This window comes from Harmonia axyridis, chromosome 6 (assembly GCF_914767665.1).
Source record: "Harmonia axyridis chromosome 6, icHarAxyr1.1, whole genome shotgun sequence".
NCBI lineage: Eukaryota > Metazoa > Arthropoda > Insecta > Coleoptera > Coccinellidae > Harmonia > Harmonia axyridis.
Window position 1 is genome coordinate 6,400,149 of NC_059506.1, and position 17,193 is coordinate 6,417,341.

A 17,193-nucleotide genomic window follows, 5' to 3' on the forward strand; every position below is an offset into this window, starting at 1 on the left:
GGAGTTTACTTTCGAGCAGTCATAGGCGATTGTTGAAAACATACAAAAAAGTAAACATTTTCCTCTGTTCGATATTAATTTCAGCAGATTGATCACGAAGCCAGGTCAAAAAATTTAGCCAATTCCACTGAACAAACTATTTCTAGAAGGATCCAAATACAATGCTACTGTTGTGTCCATTGAGAATCCGTCGAAATTTTGGATAGCAATGAACTACCCTGATTGGGGAAATCCTCGAAAGGGATGCAGAAATTCTACAAAGAAAATGCTGCTGTATAAGCCATTCCCGTTAATTTATTAAATAAAAACTTGTACTGTATAGCTGAATTGAATGGAGCTTACTTTCGAGCAGTCATAGGCGATTGTTGAAAAGATACAAAAAAGTAAACATTTTCCTCTGTTCAATATTAAATTCAGCAGATTGATCACAAAGCCAGGTCAAAAAATTTAGCCAATTTCACTGAACAACCTATTTCTAGATTCTAGAAGGATCCAAATAAAAAGCTACTGTTGTGTCCATTGAGAATCCGTCGAAATTTTGGATAGCAATGAACTACCCTGATTGGGGAAATCCTCGAAAGGGATGGAGAAATTCTACAAAGAAAATACAGCTGTATAAGCCATTCATGTTAATTTATTAAATAAAAACTTGTACTGTATAGCTGAATTGAATGGAGTTTACTTTCGAGCAGTCATAGGCGATTGTTGAAAAGATACAAAAAAGTAAACATTTTCCTCTGTTCGATATTAATTTCAGCAGATTGATCACGAAGCCAGGTCAAAAAATTTAGCCAATTCCACTGAACAAACTTTTTCTAGAAGGATCCAAATACAATGCTACTGTTGTGTCCATTGAGAATCCGTCGAAATTTTGGATAGCAATGAACTACCCTGATTGGGGAAATCCTCGAAAGGGATGCAGAAATTCTACAAAGAAAATGCTGCTGTATAAGCCATTCCCGTTAATTTATTAAATAAAAACTTGTACTGTATAGCTGAATTGAATGGAGTTTACTTTCGATTAGTCATAGGCGATTGTAGAAAAGATACAAAAAAGTAAACATTTTCCTCTGTTCAATATTGATTTCAGCAGATTGATCACGAAGCCAGGTCAAAAAATTTAGCCAATTCCACTGAACAACCTATTCCTAGATTCTAGAAGGATCCAAATAAAAAGCTCCTGTTGTGTCCATTGAGGATCCGTCGAAATTTTGGATAGCAATGAACTACCCTGATTTGGAGAAATCCTTGAAAGAGATGGGGAAATTCTACAAAGAAAATACAGCTGGATAAGCCATTCCTGTTAATTTATTGAATAAAAACTTGTACTGTGTAGCTGAATTGAATGGAGATTACTTTCGAACAGTCATAGGCGATTGTAGAAAAGATACAAAAAATCAAACAATTTTTCATCGATTTTGGGATGGCACGAGAAGATTTTCTTTATGAGGCAGTGTTACAGTATACTCCCAGCTCCAAGCTGTCAGAACAAGACTTGCTGATGTTCTGCCCCCATACGAAGCTATGCCGTGGTCAGATGAAGCATGCCAAAATTTATCGATTTAGCATTGCTTCAGGTTTTCAAGGCGGAGATCGCAAAAATAGATAGATTCCAAACCGTCGTTAATGTAAGATTGATCAATAATCACGACGTCCTATTGACGGTGATTCTGGCCACTAATGGACATGTGATTTACACCAGAGTGAGGCAACAGAAAACAGTAATCGACCAGAATTCCAAAATAAAAGTATAGTGTTTTCAATATTTCCCAACATTCCAAGAGTTGGAAAGCTGGAGTGCTCCATGGCGCTTTGAAACACATAAATATGAGAACTTAGCATTGAACACAGTTTTAATGTATCCGCAATATTTCGAGAGAAAAAATACCACAAAGCTTCTCAATAAAATGAAAATATTAAATTCCATACAATCGTCAAGAAGCCAGTGAGGAGACATCTTATGATGTGTTATATCGAATCTGGGATTGGCATTGAGGAGATAAACAAGCTAGCGTATGTGGATTTGGTGGTTCCTAGCACGCCTACAAACATTGAAAAAGATATAAAGTGTTCGGTTGAGGAAGAAGAATAGGAAAAGTGAACAACCTATTTCGAGAAGGATCCAAATACAAAGCTACTGTTTTGTCCATTGAGGATCCATCGAAATTTCGGATAGCTATGAACTACCCTGATTTGGAGAAATCCTCGAAGGATATGGAGAAATTCTGCAAAGAAAATACAGCTGTATATTTCTTTCCCGTTAATATATTAAATAAAAACTTGTACTGTATAGCTGAATTGAATGGAGTTTACTATCGAGCAGTCATAGACGATTGTTGATAAGATACAAAAAAGTAAACATTTGACTCTGTTCAATATTAATTTCAGCAGATTGATCATGAAGAATACCATCATGGCGAACCTGAAATACCTGACAATATTGTTTAGACAGGTCAAAAAATTGAGCCAATTCCACTGAAAAACCTATTTCTAGAAGGATCCAAATACAGAGCTACTGTTGTGTCCATTGAAAATCCGTCCAAATTTTGGATAGCAATGAACTACCCTGAGTTGGAGACATCCTCGAAACAATGGAGAAATTCTACAAATAAAATACAACTGTATATGTCATTCCCATTAATTTATTAATTGAAAACTTGTACTGTGTAGCTGAATTGAATGGAGTTTACTTTCGAGCAGTCATAGGCGACTGTAGAAAAGATACAAAAAAGTAAACATTTGCTTCATCGATTTTGGGATGGCACGAGAAGATTTCCTTCATGAGGCAGTGTTACAGTTAAGTCCCAGCTCGAGCTGTCAGATCAAGACTTGCTGATGTTCAGTCCCCATACCGTAGTCAGATGAAGCATGCTGAAATTTATCGATTTAGCATTGCTGCAGGTTTTCAAGTCGGAGATCGCGAAAATAGACAGATTCCAAAACGTCGTTAATATTAGATTGATTAATAATCACGACGTACCATTGACGATGATTCTGGACACTAATGGAGATGTGATTTACACCAGAGTGAGGCAACAGAAAACAGTAATCGACCAGAATTCCAAAATGAAAGTATGCTGGTTTCAATATTTCCCAACATTCCAAGAGTTGGAAAGCTGGAGTGTTCCATGGCGCTTTGAAACACATAAATATGAGAACTTAGCATTGACCACATATTCAATGTATCCGCAATATTTCGAGAGAAAAAATACCACAAAGCTTCTCAATGAAATTGAGAAGATTAAATTCCATACAATCGTCAAGAAGCCAGTAAGGAGACATCTGATGATGTGTGATGTCGAATCTGGGATTGGCATTGAGGAGATGATCAAGCTAGCGTATGTGGATTTGATGGTTCCTATCACGCCTTCAAACATTGAAAAAGATATAAAGTATTCGGTTGAGGAGGAAGAACAGGAAAAGTGAACATCCTATTTCGAGAAGGATCCAAATAAAAATATACTGTTGTGTCCATTGAGGATCCGTAGAAATTTTGAATAGCAATGAACTATCCTGATTTGGAGAAATTCTACAAAGAAAATTCAGCTGCATATGTCATTCCCGTTAATTCATTAAATAAAAACTTGTACTGTGTAGCTGAATTGAATGGAGTTTACTTTCGAGCAGTCATAGGCGCTTGTAGAAAAGATATAAAAAAGTAAACATTTTCTTCATCGATTTTGGGATGGCACGAGAAGATTCTCTTCATGAGGCAGTGTTACAGTAAACTCCCAGCTCGAGCTGTCAGAACAAGACTTGCTGATGTTCAGCCCCCATACGAAGCTATGCCGTGGTCAGATGAAGCATGCCGAAATTTATCGGTTTAGCATTGTTTCAGGTTTTCAAGGCGGAGATCGCAAAAATAGACAGATTCCAAAACGTCGTTAATGTTAGATTGATCAATAATCACGACGTACCATTGACGATGATTCTGGCCACTAATGGACACGTGATTTACACCAGAGTGTAGAAATAGAAAACAGTAATCGACCAGAATTCCAAAATAAAAGTATGCTGTCTCATTAATAATAATAATAATAAAATGGTTTATTCTGTAAGCTACAGGGTATAAACATTTAGTCACAGAGGCGTGAGCCTGTACGTGACGTTGTTTCCCAACATTCCAAGAGTTCGGAATCTGGGGTGTTCCATGGCGATTTGAAACTCATAAATATGAGAACTGACCACAGATTTCTTGTTTGACCCTTATAAATTGTTTGAAGTTATATACTTAAGTCTCTCAAAAACAAGTTCGAAATTTTATCTATAGATATATGTATATTTTCTTCATTTACCTAAGTTCATTTATTCGAATTATGTTCATATTCCTATTGAAATAAATGTTATTTTATTTTTTTATAATTGCTTTATTCCTCTTATCCCTAATCCCACAAAAATCGTAGTTGATTTTATAAAATTTTCTACTTGAGTTATGCATATTCTCTCACAAATATTATTTACAATGGCTTCAAGGAAGAGTTGTTTGTTAACATTTTCTCTTGAAAACTCAAAAATATTCCTCACACGATAAATTTCAAGTCAGTAATTTTGATTATTTTTTATTCATGCTGATTAATGAAAATGGGAATAAGTGCTTTATCTACTATTGAAAATTTTGGTCACTAAACTATATTGTTAAAAGGTACGAATACATTCTTTTCTGAGAAATACCTAATATTTAATGATTAACTATTCATTTTATACAATGGTACCTGTTGGTTTAACGCTTCACTCAGAGATCAGAGATTCGATAATATATTTATTATTTACTGATTCATTATTTGGATTGAACAATAACAATAACAGCTAAAATAAATGCCTATTAGGCCAAACTATAGAAGATGACGCCCGAAAAGTAGGTTGCAATTTTTTCAAAAACGAAAAAATTTACAAAAAATAAATTAAGCTGACATTTTATGCGGGCAAGAAGGCATTAAAAAAATTTTGGGTGGTTTTCATTTATGAATACAAGAGGTAGAAAAATCAACAATATTATCAAAAATACTTATTGTCTAGCGGCTATTGGTTTGAATGTAACCCCCTGTAGTTTGTTACATTTTTAGATTAATAAAAATGAGCTGTTTCCAAACAAGTTTGGTACTTTTGGTCTATCACACAGAATATGAAAGAAATTATTTCTTCTTTTTATACATTTTTATTAATCTAAATATGTAACAAACTACAGCGTGTTAAATTCAAACCAATTGCCGCTAGACAATAAGTATATTTGATAATATTGTTAATTTAACTAATGAAGAATGTTACGCGTTACTTTATGAGCACCCACAAAACTTTTTTTGTCTATCCCGTACCAATTGGAATCAACATGTGATACATTTTTGGAATCAGCTCAGCTAGAGTAATCGGAAAATTGAGACAAAATGGGGGTGTTCCATTAAAAAAAAATGACGGTGATGTCATTACTCGAAAGAAATTCACCCTGTATATTAGATTATTATTTTGAAATATGGTAAATTGAATAAAAAATCGACGTGTTTCAGGATTATTCCTTAGAATGATCTGTTTAGCTTAGAATGAATTTGTTCCATACTTTACGGACACAGTGTATATTTCAAAAAATTATTACTGAATATTTCCCTCCTGTCAAAAATTCTATGTATCTGGAGAACAATTATCGAAAATAACAGCGAATATTTCCCTCCTGTCAAAAATTCTATGTATATGGAGAACAATTATCGAAAATTACAGCGATAATTGCATTGTAGGAAGCGAAACTGCACTGCGATAAATGTTCTGTTCATAGATGCTTAGTTTCTATGCATCTTACACAGTTCGAATCTATGGCAATTCCATTCTAAATCAGTTTGACAAATAATGTAACAGTTTATTCGGGAAATATTCCCCCAAATTACACTCGTGCATCAAAATGACCAGATAATTTCGCATTCCAGCGTGTTTTCTTTGAAAAACTGCATTCGGTCATTTTCATGACCGCCTTCGGTGTCGGGCTCTTTCTCCAAAAATGAAAATGAACTCATGCAGTTTTTATGACAACACGCTGTCATGCAAAATTATCGGTAATTTTGATGCACTTGTGCAATTACTTATGAAAACAACAAAGCAACCATTCCCTAGAATCCATCCCAAATAACCTGAAGATCCATTATCATTTCCCGAGGTTTATAAAGATCGTTACCGGTACGCCTGCGCATTTCATGACAATATGTCTTTCATAAGAACGAACTACTGTACGTACATTATATTTTTATTGTGAGGAAAATTCGTGCATATCATTCGAAGTGAAAACTCGGATCGGTCTTCAGAGACTTTTAAAACGTTTACACTCATCTGTGTTCCATTCGACAACAATTTTTTCCATCGACCGATCAACTGCTTCGATTCAACAGGTAAGATTTTTCTCATGTGTTCGCACAGGATGATAATGCACACAAACTGGGATATTGAAAAGTGACCCATCGTTACGATACTATTTTTCACGGGCTATCTAAATATGTTATCGGAAAACTATCGAACCAAGGCATGGAAAATTATTGAGGAATAACCAAAAAAAAATTAATCAATTAAATGAATCAAAAAAAAATTTGCAGAATTTTTTTTTGGAAATTTGGCTGGTTTTCAAATTGAGGTCTAGGGACAATTTCTCACCATTTGTTTCTTTATTTGAACCTCCAGTTTTCTAGAAAATGGAAAATTTTTCCTTGTAAAATATACTTCATAATATTTTCCCATATTTTCTGAATGCCCAATCGATTCTGAATCCGAATATGTAAATATAGAGGTAGTTTTTTATTTATTTCAAGCAATTCCATTCAAGTTCAAATGAAAAAACAATTGATAAGAAATTGTCCCTAGACCTTCTTATTCTGAGAAACAGTCAAATTTGCAGCAAAAAAAAATTAAAAATGGTTTCATTGGTTCATTAGTTTTTCGCATAACATATTTGGATAGCCCCTGAAAAGTATTATCATTGTGATGGGTCACTTTTCAATATTGCTCAAAGAATAAGCCACAAAATCCAGTGACCCGCTTACGTGAAACATCCTGAACATGGTTTTGGAAACCTTCAATGGGTTAAATTACTTTCAATTTTTCATATTCAACGCCCTGTATCTCTGCACCGAACGATATTTGAATAGAATAGAATAGAGTTTATTTAGTACAAATACAAAATAAACTACAGAAAATAAAGCTGTGAGTTATTCACCCTGAGGTAACAACTATGTACAGCATTCAAATTATTATTTATTCCCTATTTTACGGTAACAAAAAAACTTAATAACTAGCAACTATACATAATAAATGATAAATAAGTTCCAACTCTAAGTTATCCCTGTCTCAGCCGGTATAGGTACGTCTCTTCATTAGTTTTATTTCGTCTTCATCGGTTACTCATCCTTTTCGGATCTTTCCCCCTGTCGTTTTTAGCGTGTATTTTTTCTCCTCATCTTTTCTCCCCTATTTTTTTCTCCTTTTTTAAGTGGAATTTATAATCTTATGTATCTCAGTTCGGTCTGGTTCAATCAACCATCTCTCTAGTTCTTTGTTGAATTTATTTTTATTATTAATTTCTTTTATTTCTTTTGATACGATCGGGTATAGTCTTGCAGCTATATATTCACTACATCTCTGTCCTATTCTTTTTTCTGCTCTGGGTCTCTCATAATTGTCGTTATCGTCTCCAGCTCTTGTAGGGTATTTGTGTTCTTTGTTTATGATGGAAATTTTATTTTGTTTGATATGCGAGATAATCCTTTGAGCAAAAATTTGTCTTATATCTAATACTTTAGCTAAACTGTATATACTGTCACTAGAGAATGTAAGTTTTTTTTGTACATTACTTTGAGGATATTTTACTGGAGAACATCAATGATTCTCTTGTGTGTGTCAAAAACACCTCCCCATCCTATTATACCATACGAAAGCTGTGGCTGCACCAGAGACTCATAGAGCATCTGTAGATGTTTTGGAGAATTAACATAATTCATTATGTACTTAAATCTATATAGGATACCTCTAAGTTCTCTCGAAACATACGTTATGTGTTCATCCCACTTCAAATGTTCATCGATGACTACGCCAAGATACCTTGTTGAATGTGTTTTCGCTACATATAACTGGTCATCGAAATTCAATTCTCCTAAATCTGGAATTCCCTTTTTATTTGAGGCGAAGGTTATATATTTGGTCTTACTGATATTTGTCGTAAGTTTATTTAATCTAAACCATTTTGTCAGAGTCTCAAATTCTTGGCATACTTGTTTTTTCAGATTCTTCCATGTAACATCATGAAAAAGTATCATGGTATCGTCCGCGAAACCGATAATTTCACCTTTGTTATTAACCCTGAAGAGACTGTTTATATACAATATGAACAGGAGAGGCCCAAGAACTGTACCCTGTGATACTCCGAAATTTATTTGATTACTTTCACTATATTTTCCATTTAGGTGTACAATTTGTATTCTATCTGATAGATAGCTTCGTAGCAGATTTAATACTTTGCCGCGGAAACCATAATTTTCAAGCTTTTCTAGTAGACGATCATGACAGACAGTATCAAAAACTTTTGCAAGATCGACAACTACCGCCAAAGTTGGAATTTTACTGTCAATATTTTTATATATGATGTCTGTGACTTTTTTTATGGCATTTTCTGTCGACATGCCTTTTCGAAAACCAAACTGATTATCTGATATAATCTTATGTTTATTTATAAATGTCTCCATACGAACTTTAATCAACTTTTCGAGGATCTTTCCCAGATTTGAAACTAAAATTATCGGTCTATAGTTTTGCATGCGACTCCTGTCTCCTCCTTTATAGAGTGGTTTCACTATTCCTACTTTTAATTATCTAATACAAAATGAAGAAAACACCCTGGTTATATAAATTATATTTATTCAGCTATCGATTTCGGCTAAAACTTAAACCATCATCAGGCTGTCCTGAAATGACAATCGTGTATAAAAGGAAAGATATATATACAAAACAAAATCTTACTGTCATTAAACACAGCAAGAAGCTACAAAACACAAAAAGTATAACAAACATACAAGGATTCCTATTCAATAAATCTAAGTTTTTCGTAGTCAAAGATGTGAAATGTATGGAATCAGGTTATATTCTTTATCTGGTTGACAGACGTATAAATAACATAGGCATGTGTCAAGTCTGAAACGTATAGAAACATACACAAACATAAAGATAACATTCTTCTTTTCTGTTGTTTTAAATGAATGTTTTGAAAATATTGTACAACGGAAACTCCTTTATATCATTTATAAGGTTAGTGTCATCCTTTCTTTTCAGAATCTCCAATTGCTCCAAAAGGGTTAATCGATAATAGTTCCTTTCATGGTGAAGAATACTCAGATTCTGAATTGAAGTTTTATGGTTATTATTTTTAAGGTGGTTTCCTAATGCTGATGGAGGTTTATTCTTCTTGTGTTCGGAGAATCTTATATTAGCAGCACGTGTTGTCATACCAATATAATAAGCCTGACAATCCTCACAATTAATCCTATAGACTCCACTTTTTTGTTCTGTTTTTATTTTTGGTTTGTTGTTAATAAGGATATTTTCCAGATTATTACCTCTTTTATTAGTTACGTAGTAATTATACTTCTGTAGGATTGAGTTGATATTGTAATAAAATCTTTGACAGAAGGGGATGGAGATATAATTGAGAGTTATGCTGTGATGAGGGAAGATCTTTTTATCAACCAATTCTTTTTTCTTTTTTTGTTTTATTATTTTATCAATATAATATTTTGGATATTTATTATTTAGGCCAATTTCGTAAATAGTTTCGCGTTCTTTCTTATAATTTTCAACTGGTAAAGGTATTGCATTAAGTCTATGTATCAGGAAGTTAAATGCTGCTTTTTTTATATGTGGAGGATGATGAGAGTCATAAGGAATAATATAACGTCAGTGCTTGTCGGTTTTCTGTAAATATCAAACTCGAAGTTGTAAGTTTCATCTAGTTTGAGTTGAATTCTCAAGTCCAAGAAATTAATGGTGTTGTCAATGGCTTTTTCTAAAGTGAATTTTACATTAAACTGACTATTCAAAATTTCTAAGAATGAATCTAGGTCTTTTTCGTTGCCGGACCAAATACAAAAAACATCATCCACATACCTTCTCCAGAATACGATAAATTCACTCAGGGGTATAATCATAATTTGTTTTTCTATGAAGTCCATGTAGATATCTGCGAGAACGCCGCTAAGTGAAGAACCCATTGGTAGTCCGTTAGCCATGATGTAGAGTTTGTCCCAAAATGCGAAAAAGTTTTGTTTAGTTATTAATTTTATTAGGGATATTATATTTTCGACATCTTCTTCTTCTAGCTGGAAGTAGTTTTCTTGAGATAAAAGATGGTGTAAATGGTCATTAAGTATGAATAATGTTTGCTCCACTGGGATATTAGTGTATAGGTTCACTACATCGAAAGATAATAAGAAGTATGTAGTGTCCTTGTTCAGGTTGATGGATTTTAGCTCTTTTATGAGTTCTACTGAATTTCTAATGGAGTATTTTGATCTGATTTTCAATTTATCAACAAGAATATTTTTAAATTTAAAAATTTGGATATTTTATTTGCTGGTGATTCAACAGCTGAAGTTATCGGACGTATACTCTTATCTGGTTTATGAAGTTTAATCATGGAGTATAGAACAGGTATTCGTGGATTCTTTTCTTTAATGGTGTGTTTATTGATAGTGGCCAGTAATTTCTGTAGAGTAGGCAGGCAATTTTTCAAAGTAGGAGTGAGTTTTCCATTATAGCTCAACATTGGGTTGTTTTTTAATTCTTTGATGTTATTATCTTCGAAGAATCTTAAGGTTTGTTCTATGTATAAGTTCTTATTTAGGATCACTAGGCCAGCATTTTTATCTGCTTTGGTTATAATCAGATCATTATTGTTCAGTTTCTCTTTAATATTCTGCTGGATGTTCTTGTTATTCATAATTTCTTTTGTACTAACTGGTTCAAAATTTGAATGTTTCCTCAAAATATGTGTAATTTCGTTTGCGATATTTTTATTATATATTCAGGATGTCCTCTAGTTTGCAACTCTAGGTCTATGGCAAGGCAAGGTATATCAACTTTGCCGGGATATGGGGAAAATGTATGACCTGAATTCAACGTAGTGATCTCCTCCTCAGTGAACTCAATCTCAGAAACTCCTGCCCATGACATTAATTATGTCATCTTTGTCCAAGTCAGAAAATAAATCTCTTTCCATATTCATAAAAACTAGGATAGAAATAAGGTTTTGGCTTGAACTAGACCTAAGACGATTATTGATTATTTTTAACTCAAAAAATACTCTTTCACAGGTAACCTGTATACAAAATATCGTATTTACACATTGACAGTTGCTTTACTGTCATTACGTAGACCACGAAAAGTTGCTTCTTCTGATTTAGGTTCTGAATCAATTTGACAGTAATCTAAATTTCCTTCTGCTTTGTTTAACATTTCGCCTGGGATTTGTTCATCTTGAGTATTCTCGATTTTCATGAAACTTTTGAACTGATTGCAAATTATTTATGTTAATAATCAACGTCTTCAAACTTTGCAGGTTTGAAATACAAGAGAAGACTACAGTTGGAATATCTTCAAGCTTATTTCATTGAACTTTCTTGGGTGTAACCTCTAAAATTTCTCTATTTGGACAAAAACTTTCTTCAATGCTGGTTCTAACACATCGAAAAATACTGACTTGTAATTATTTTTGTTGAGATTTTAGGAGAATCATCTTTTGATTTTTCCCAGACATCCGTTTTTTCTTTGAAATTCTTCTTTCCGTGAAATGCAATTTTATTTCCATATCAATATTCCGATTCTTCCGATTTACAATTAATAGCAAACTCTTGGCGCATACTCTTTTATTTTCGTGTATACAAGTTCAAAATGTTTATCATTTCTTTTTAATTAATTAGTTTGAGCAGTGATTGAAATGAATTCCAAGCAACAGCGTAGTTCAATGTTTTAGTTTGCAAATATTTTGAACCAGGAGTTATAACAAGAACCAAATGTAAAACGAATGAAATAAATGAGTTTCTAATTTTTGATCATTGATTTGCCAAATTTCTGGCCATATGTCTGGATTTACAATCAAACTGACCATCATGTTTTTTTAATACGGTTTACTGACGTCAATTATTTATCTTTGGCAGTTTTCTTCAACACACTTTCATCAATTATCGAAAATAGAGCCTTAGAGACTTTTGCAGTCTATAAAGTTTGTATGTTGTTTTTTGTTTCTTTCTACCATACTGCCATTCGCTTGTAAGATGAACTCAGAAAAACTGCAGATTCTTCCACCAATCCAAACAAGTTTTCTGTCTCTAGTAACTTTACTGCTGAATCAGCTACTAGGTTCAAGACGTGATAGATACGTCATATTTTTATTTAGCTTTTTAAGGTGAGCCTGTAAACCGTTATAATACTCTTTCATGTTATTTTTTCCATCGAATGAACATGAAACGATATTTGATTTCAGAATTCCGTACTTGGTTAATTCTGGAGTTACACGTTTTTACAATGCAGGACCACTCGAGTCTTCAACTACAGTAATTTCTAGAAGCCTTTCATAATCTTTTCATCGAATGACATATCGTACGAAAATAGCCAATTGGTATATAAGTGCTTCCTGTATCTTGGGTAGAGTCTAGTTATGAATAATGCTATCGTGGAAGCCTTTCAAAATTATATTGCGTTTTATCGAAGCAATTGTTTTTATCAACTTGTTCAAATGAAAGATTTTGACAAAAATATCAATACAGAACTTTGCCCATAATGTCTATTCGTTGTTCATTTTAAAACGTTTAAATGAAATATAATTGACAAAAAAACACATTTTCAAAAATTTGTTTAGTTTAGTTTGGTTCAGCTGGGGGCCCCCTTGGGCCGGGGCCCTCGGCGATCGCCGACCTGGCCAGACCGGGCCTGGCTATTTCTATGTCCAAAAAAATACATTTCCTTCCGAAGAAATCTTTGAGGAAATATAAAAGAAAGCAATTAGCTATAATTTAAAGGGTTATCCACAGCATTTTCATAGTGAATTTTAACATTTTCAGTGCGTTGTTGAATCTTGTATTGTTCCATTTCAAGCAGTGGCGTAGTTTTACTCGTCCAATGTCAAAATATGACACCTTCAAACGTTTGAAGGTGTCATATTTTGACATCTATCGCTATCTGGGTAGCTATTACGTATTACGTGCATAGGTGGCACCAAGGCGGTTCTGGAGATACCCCATTTACTGGGTCTTACTGTCTTCGTAGCCGAGATACAGGGTGTTTTATGAATTTTGCCCGTTTCATTCTGAGGCCATATCAAATGAACCACCCGGTATATTTTCTTCATATTTGGCAAATATGTTCCTGATTGAGATCCCAAACGTATCATGTAATAACCGCCTTGAAAATCCACGTCCGGGTTAACAAAAAATTATGAATTGTTTGCATCCTCGGAACAACACCCTGTACATTGGAATTTTGAAAATCTGTTTTAATATTCGAAAACACCACTAAAAACTAAACTGAGACGTGCACTTCAAATTTTCGCGCAGACAGTTTTACTGCACAAATTTTCAACGTAAAAGTGAAGTTTTTAAGAACTTGGATACCTGAAAGTAGTTTGAAGTGACTTTTAACAATGAATTATCAAAAATATTGAATCCATAATTATTTAATAATAATAATAATAAAGGTCTTTATTCAATTAAATTAATGAAAAATAATAAAAAACTCTTACATCTATAGAAATAATTGAAAGGGCGAGATCCAGTACACTGCATTGAGCGTACTGTTCAATCTAACCCTCTGATTCATTGACAAAAAAAAAATAGAGAAAAAACTCATCGTTACAACTAAGCTCATACCAAACCCTAAAAAATATCTTAACCATCCAAAACATGACATAACTTGAAATAAAATCATATTACAATTGTATGAAAAATCAAAATATATGCACACCCATAAGTACAAATATATATCCACATAAATATCAATCGGAAAGAATAGCCATCTGCTCATTCTTAAGCTTGCTGAATATTAAGGCCTGTAGACGTTTTATATTACTAACTCCTCTGATGTCCACAGATAAACTATTTATACAAAGCGTGACATAATATGAAAAAGATCTACGAAATAATTGTGTTGTAAATCCAGGCGGTGTAAGGGTACCTTTAAAACGTATGTTCAAATTATGGACATCAGAACGAAATGTTATTTTATTATATAGGTACGGAGGAGTTCGGTTGATTAATAATTTCATGAACAATAATGAAGCATGAAGAGATCTTCTTCTTTCCATGTTGAGCCAATCGACAACGCGTAAGGTATGACTTATTCTCTCAAATTTTCTGATCCCGAAGATAAGGCGCAGACAAGAGTTCTGTAATCTTTGTACCCGTTGCTTAACGGAAAAGTTCAGACAGGGACCGTAAACACAATCGGCATAATTAAGGTGAGACAGAACTACCGATTCACATAGCAATACTTTGACTTTTTGGGATAATGCTTTTCTGTTTCTATAAAGAACCCTCAACATGCCATAGGCCTTTTGTAAACAGGCAGATACATGGTCTGTGAAACGCAAGTCAACATCTATCCAAACTCCCAAATTTTTAACTTTGTCACACATCCTAACAACATCAGACCCGACTTTAATGGCATTACCGTCTTCTAAAAATTTTATTCTGTCACCTCTCCGACCGAATAACATGGCAACAGTTTTATTTTTATTTAACTGCAAACAATGCTTAGTGGATATATCATAGATAATATTCAAGTCTAAATTCAATGCGGCTATAGCCTGAGCAGTCTCATTCGAAAAGAAAGAGATATACAGCTGACTATCATCTGCATAATTGTGCATCGAACAAGATAAAATGAACTTTACAAACTGAGAAATATACATAATAAAAAGAATAGGCCCTAAAATTGACCCTTGCGGTACTCCCCGCCATATTCCAAGAAAAGATGACATCTTACCATCATAAAAAACCGCCTGAAACCGTTCAGTAAGATAAGAATAGAGAAGAAGAATAGAATCTTGACTAAACGTTTGAAGGTGTCATATTTTGACATCTATCGCTGTCTGGGTAGCTATTACGTAGCTCTTGCCAAACTGATTTAGAATGGAATTGCCATAGATTCGAACTGTGTAAGATGCATAGAAACTATGCATCTATGAACAGAACAATTATCACAGTGCAGTTTCGCTTCCTACAATGCAATTATCGCTGTAATTTTCGATAATTGTTCTCCACATACATAGAATTTTTGACAGGAGGGAAATATTCGTAAGTAATTGCACAAGTGCATCAAAATTACCGATAATTTTGCATGACAGCGTGTTGTCATAAAAACTGCATGAGTTCATTTTCATTTTTGGAGAAAGAGCCCGACACCGAAGGTGGAGGGCTCTTTCTCCAAAAATGAAAATGACCGAATGCAGTTTTTCAAGGAAAACACGCTGGAATGCAAAATTATCCGGTCATTTTGGTGCACGAGTGTAATTCGGGGGAATATTTCCCGAATAAACTGTTACATCACTTGTCAAACTGATGTAGAATGGAATTGCCATAGATTTGAACTGTGTAAGATGCATAGAAACTATGCATCTATGAACAGAACAATTATCGCAGTGCAGTTTCGCTTCCTACAATGCAATTATCGCTGTAATTTTCGATAATTGTTCTCCAGATACATAGAATTTTTGATAGGAGGGAAATATTCGCTGTAATTTTCGATAATTGTTCTCCATATACATAGAATTTTTGACAGGAGGGAAATATTCTATGCAATGTGTTGCAAAGGTGGCAATGGCTCATTTTTGGCAAAATCCATTTGATGTTCGTTAAATTTAGTTTTGAATGAACCTTCTGCCTCTCCCATGTGTTTTATATTGCAAGTTGATTAAGTTAACTCATCAACTTTACATGTATTTGGGGTTGAATCTGTTGCATTAAAAATAACGATGATATTTTGTTTATTGGTTCAATTTGGAAAGACTATTAGCTACATTTTCACGGTGATATAAGTGAAAAACATGGTATAATAGTATAGTAAAGAAGTTGCAGAATGGGCTTCTATTCCAAGACGAATGCGAATATAAGTGTTGGAATTGCCTTCTGCAACGAGTATTTTACGATATTTTCTCTACTTCAGTCAAATTTTGTAAAATATTGTCGAAATTCTATGAAAATTTCAGATTATTCATCTTAGTGACTTGTATTGTATCTTGGTAGTTGGTGTGATTGTTACGAATATTTCCCTCCTGTCAAAAATTCTAAGTAAATGGAGAGAACAATTATCGAAAATTACAGCGATTATTTTTTTCACATGTCAAAATCTGACATTTTGGTGATTTCAACTAATAGCAATTCATTATTCCAACCCATCATTCGGGATTATACATTACTAATACAACCTCCTTATCAATAATACCTTGTGTACATTGAAACGTCAATTTTTCCGTGCTCATTAACAGTTGAAACCATAGAAATAATGAGAAAATAAATAGAAAATGAGAAAAATGTTTTTGACCATTTTCTGCTATTTATTTTGATACAAACCATATGATGTTATATATTTTTGAAATCAGGAAAAATTAAGCTTTCAAAAAATGGCACAGAGATCGAGTGTTCCTATTTGAAAAAACATAACTTTGGGTCATAGCTTCGTAATTGAAAACCTTTTTGATAAGACGAGCACGTCACTGTATTCTACGTAAAAAAGTGCCCTTATAATGTTTTAATTTCAGAGCTCTATCATTAGTATTAGCGAGGATATAAATTTTTTTCGATAATGCCATTTTTCCAATTTCCGCTTATAACTCGAGAACAAAAGAAGGTGGCCTAAAATGAATACTACCCTTGTTATTTTCTCAGAAAAGGAGATCGAGAATGGGGTATCAGATTTTGTCTAAAAATAATAAAGAATAACATGAACATATGTACCTTGTTTCGCATTCAACCTGTAGTGTTATTGTTATTGTGTCATCATACATCTGCTCATAAGTTGAAATTACCATTTGTCATGTAAATTTCCATTTTATATTTTTAAATGTGATGTATGTTCTTATTTTAACTGTAAATGCTTGAAAAAGTTTAACTTATATACTGTGTGTTCAATGTTTTATGTAACACATCATTGACATACAACAATTAACTAAGCGTGAGTCACCACTTA

At 33.5% G+C, this 17,193-nt stretch overlaps 2 protein-coding genes across 6 annotated transcripts in view; one reads left to right on the forward strand and one right to left on the reverse strand.

The window, feature by feature from the left end:
* Positions 1 to 17,193, forward strand: part of LOC123682683 (serine-enriched protein) — a 61,521-nt gene that overhangs the window by 13,198 nt on the left and 31,130 nt on the right. The window contains exon 1 of one of the 5 annotated variants that reach the window (XM_045621446.1): positions 6,189 to 6,368. The exons of 1 other annotated variant lie outside the window; for it this stretch is intronic. The gene's annotated coding sequence lies outside the window, so the exon portion shown is untranslated. Of the gene's footprint in view, positions 1 to 6,188; positions 6,369 to 17,004; positions 17,179 to 17,193 lie in introns of those variants that run through there. 3 more of the 5 variants (XM_045621442.1, XM_045621445.1, XM_045621443.1) reach the window with 3 other exon arrangements.
* LOC123683016 lies at positions 9,870 to 10,954 on the reverse strand. The gene is made up of 2 exons (XM_045621914.1): positions 10,624 to 10,954; positions 9,870 to 10,348 (listed from the first exon to the last, which is right to left on the reverse strand). Exons 1-2 carry the CDS (start codon positions 10,952 to 10,954, stop codon positions 9,870 to 9,872), a joined length of 810 nt encoding a protein of 269 aa, XP_045477870.1.

Excerpts from the sequence above, each read along its gene's own strand:
- LOC123683016 (XM_045621914.1), bottom strand. The coding sequence starts at position 10,954 with ATGAATAACAAGAACATCCAGCAGAATATTAAAGAGAAACTGAACAAT. Across the intron at positions 10,349-10,623 it reads ACTTCATAAACCAGATAAGA|AAAACTACTTCCAGCTAGAA; the intron begins GTATACGTCCGA and ends TTTTATCTCAAG.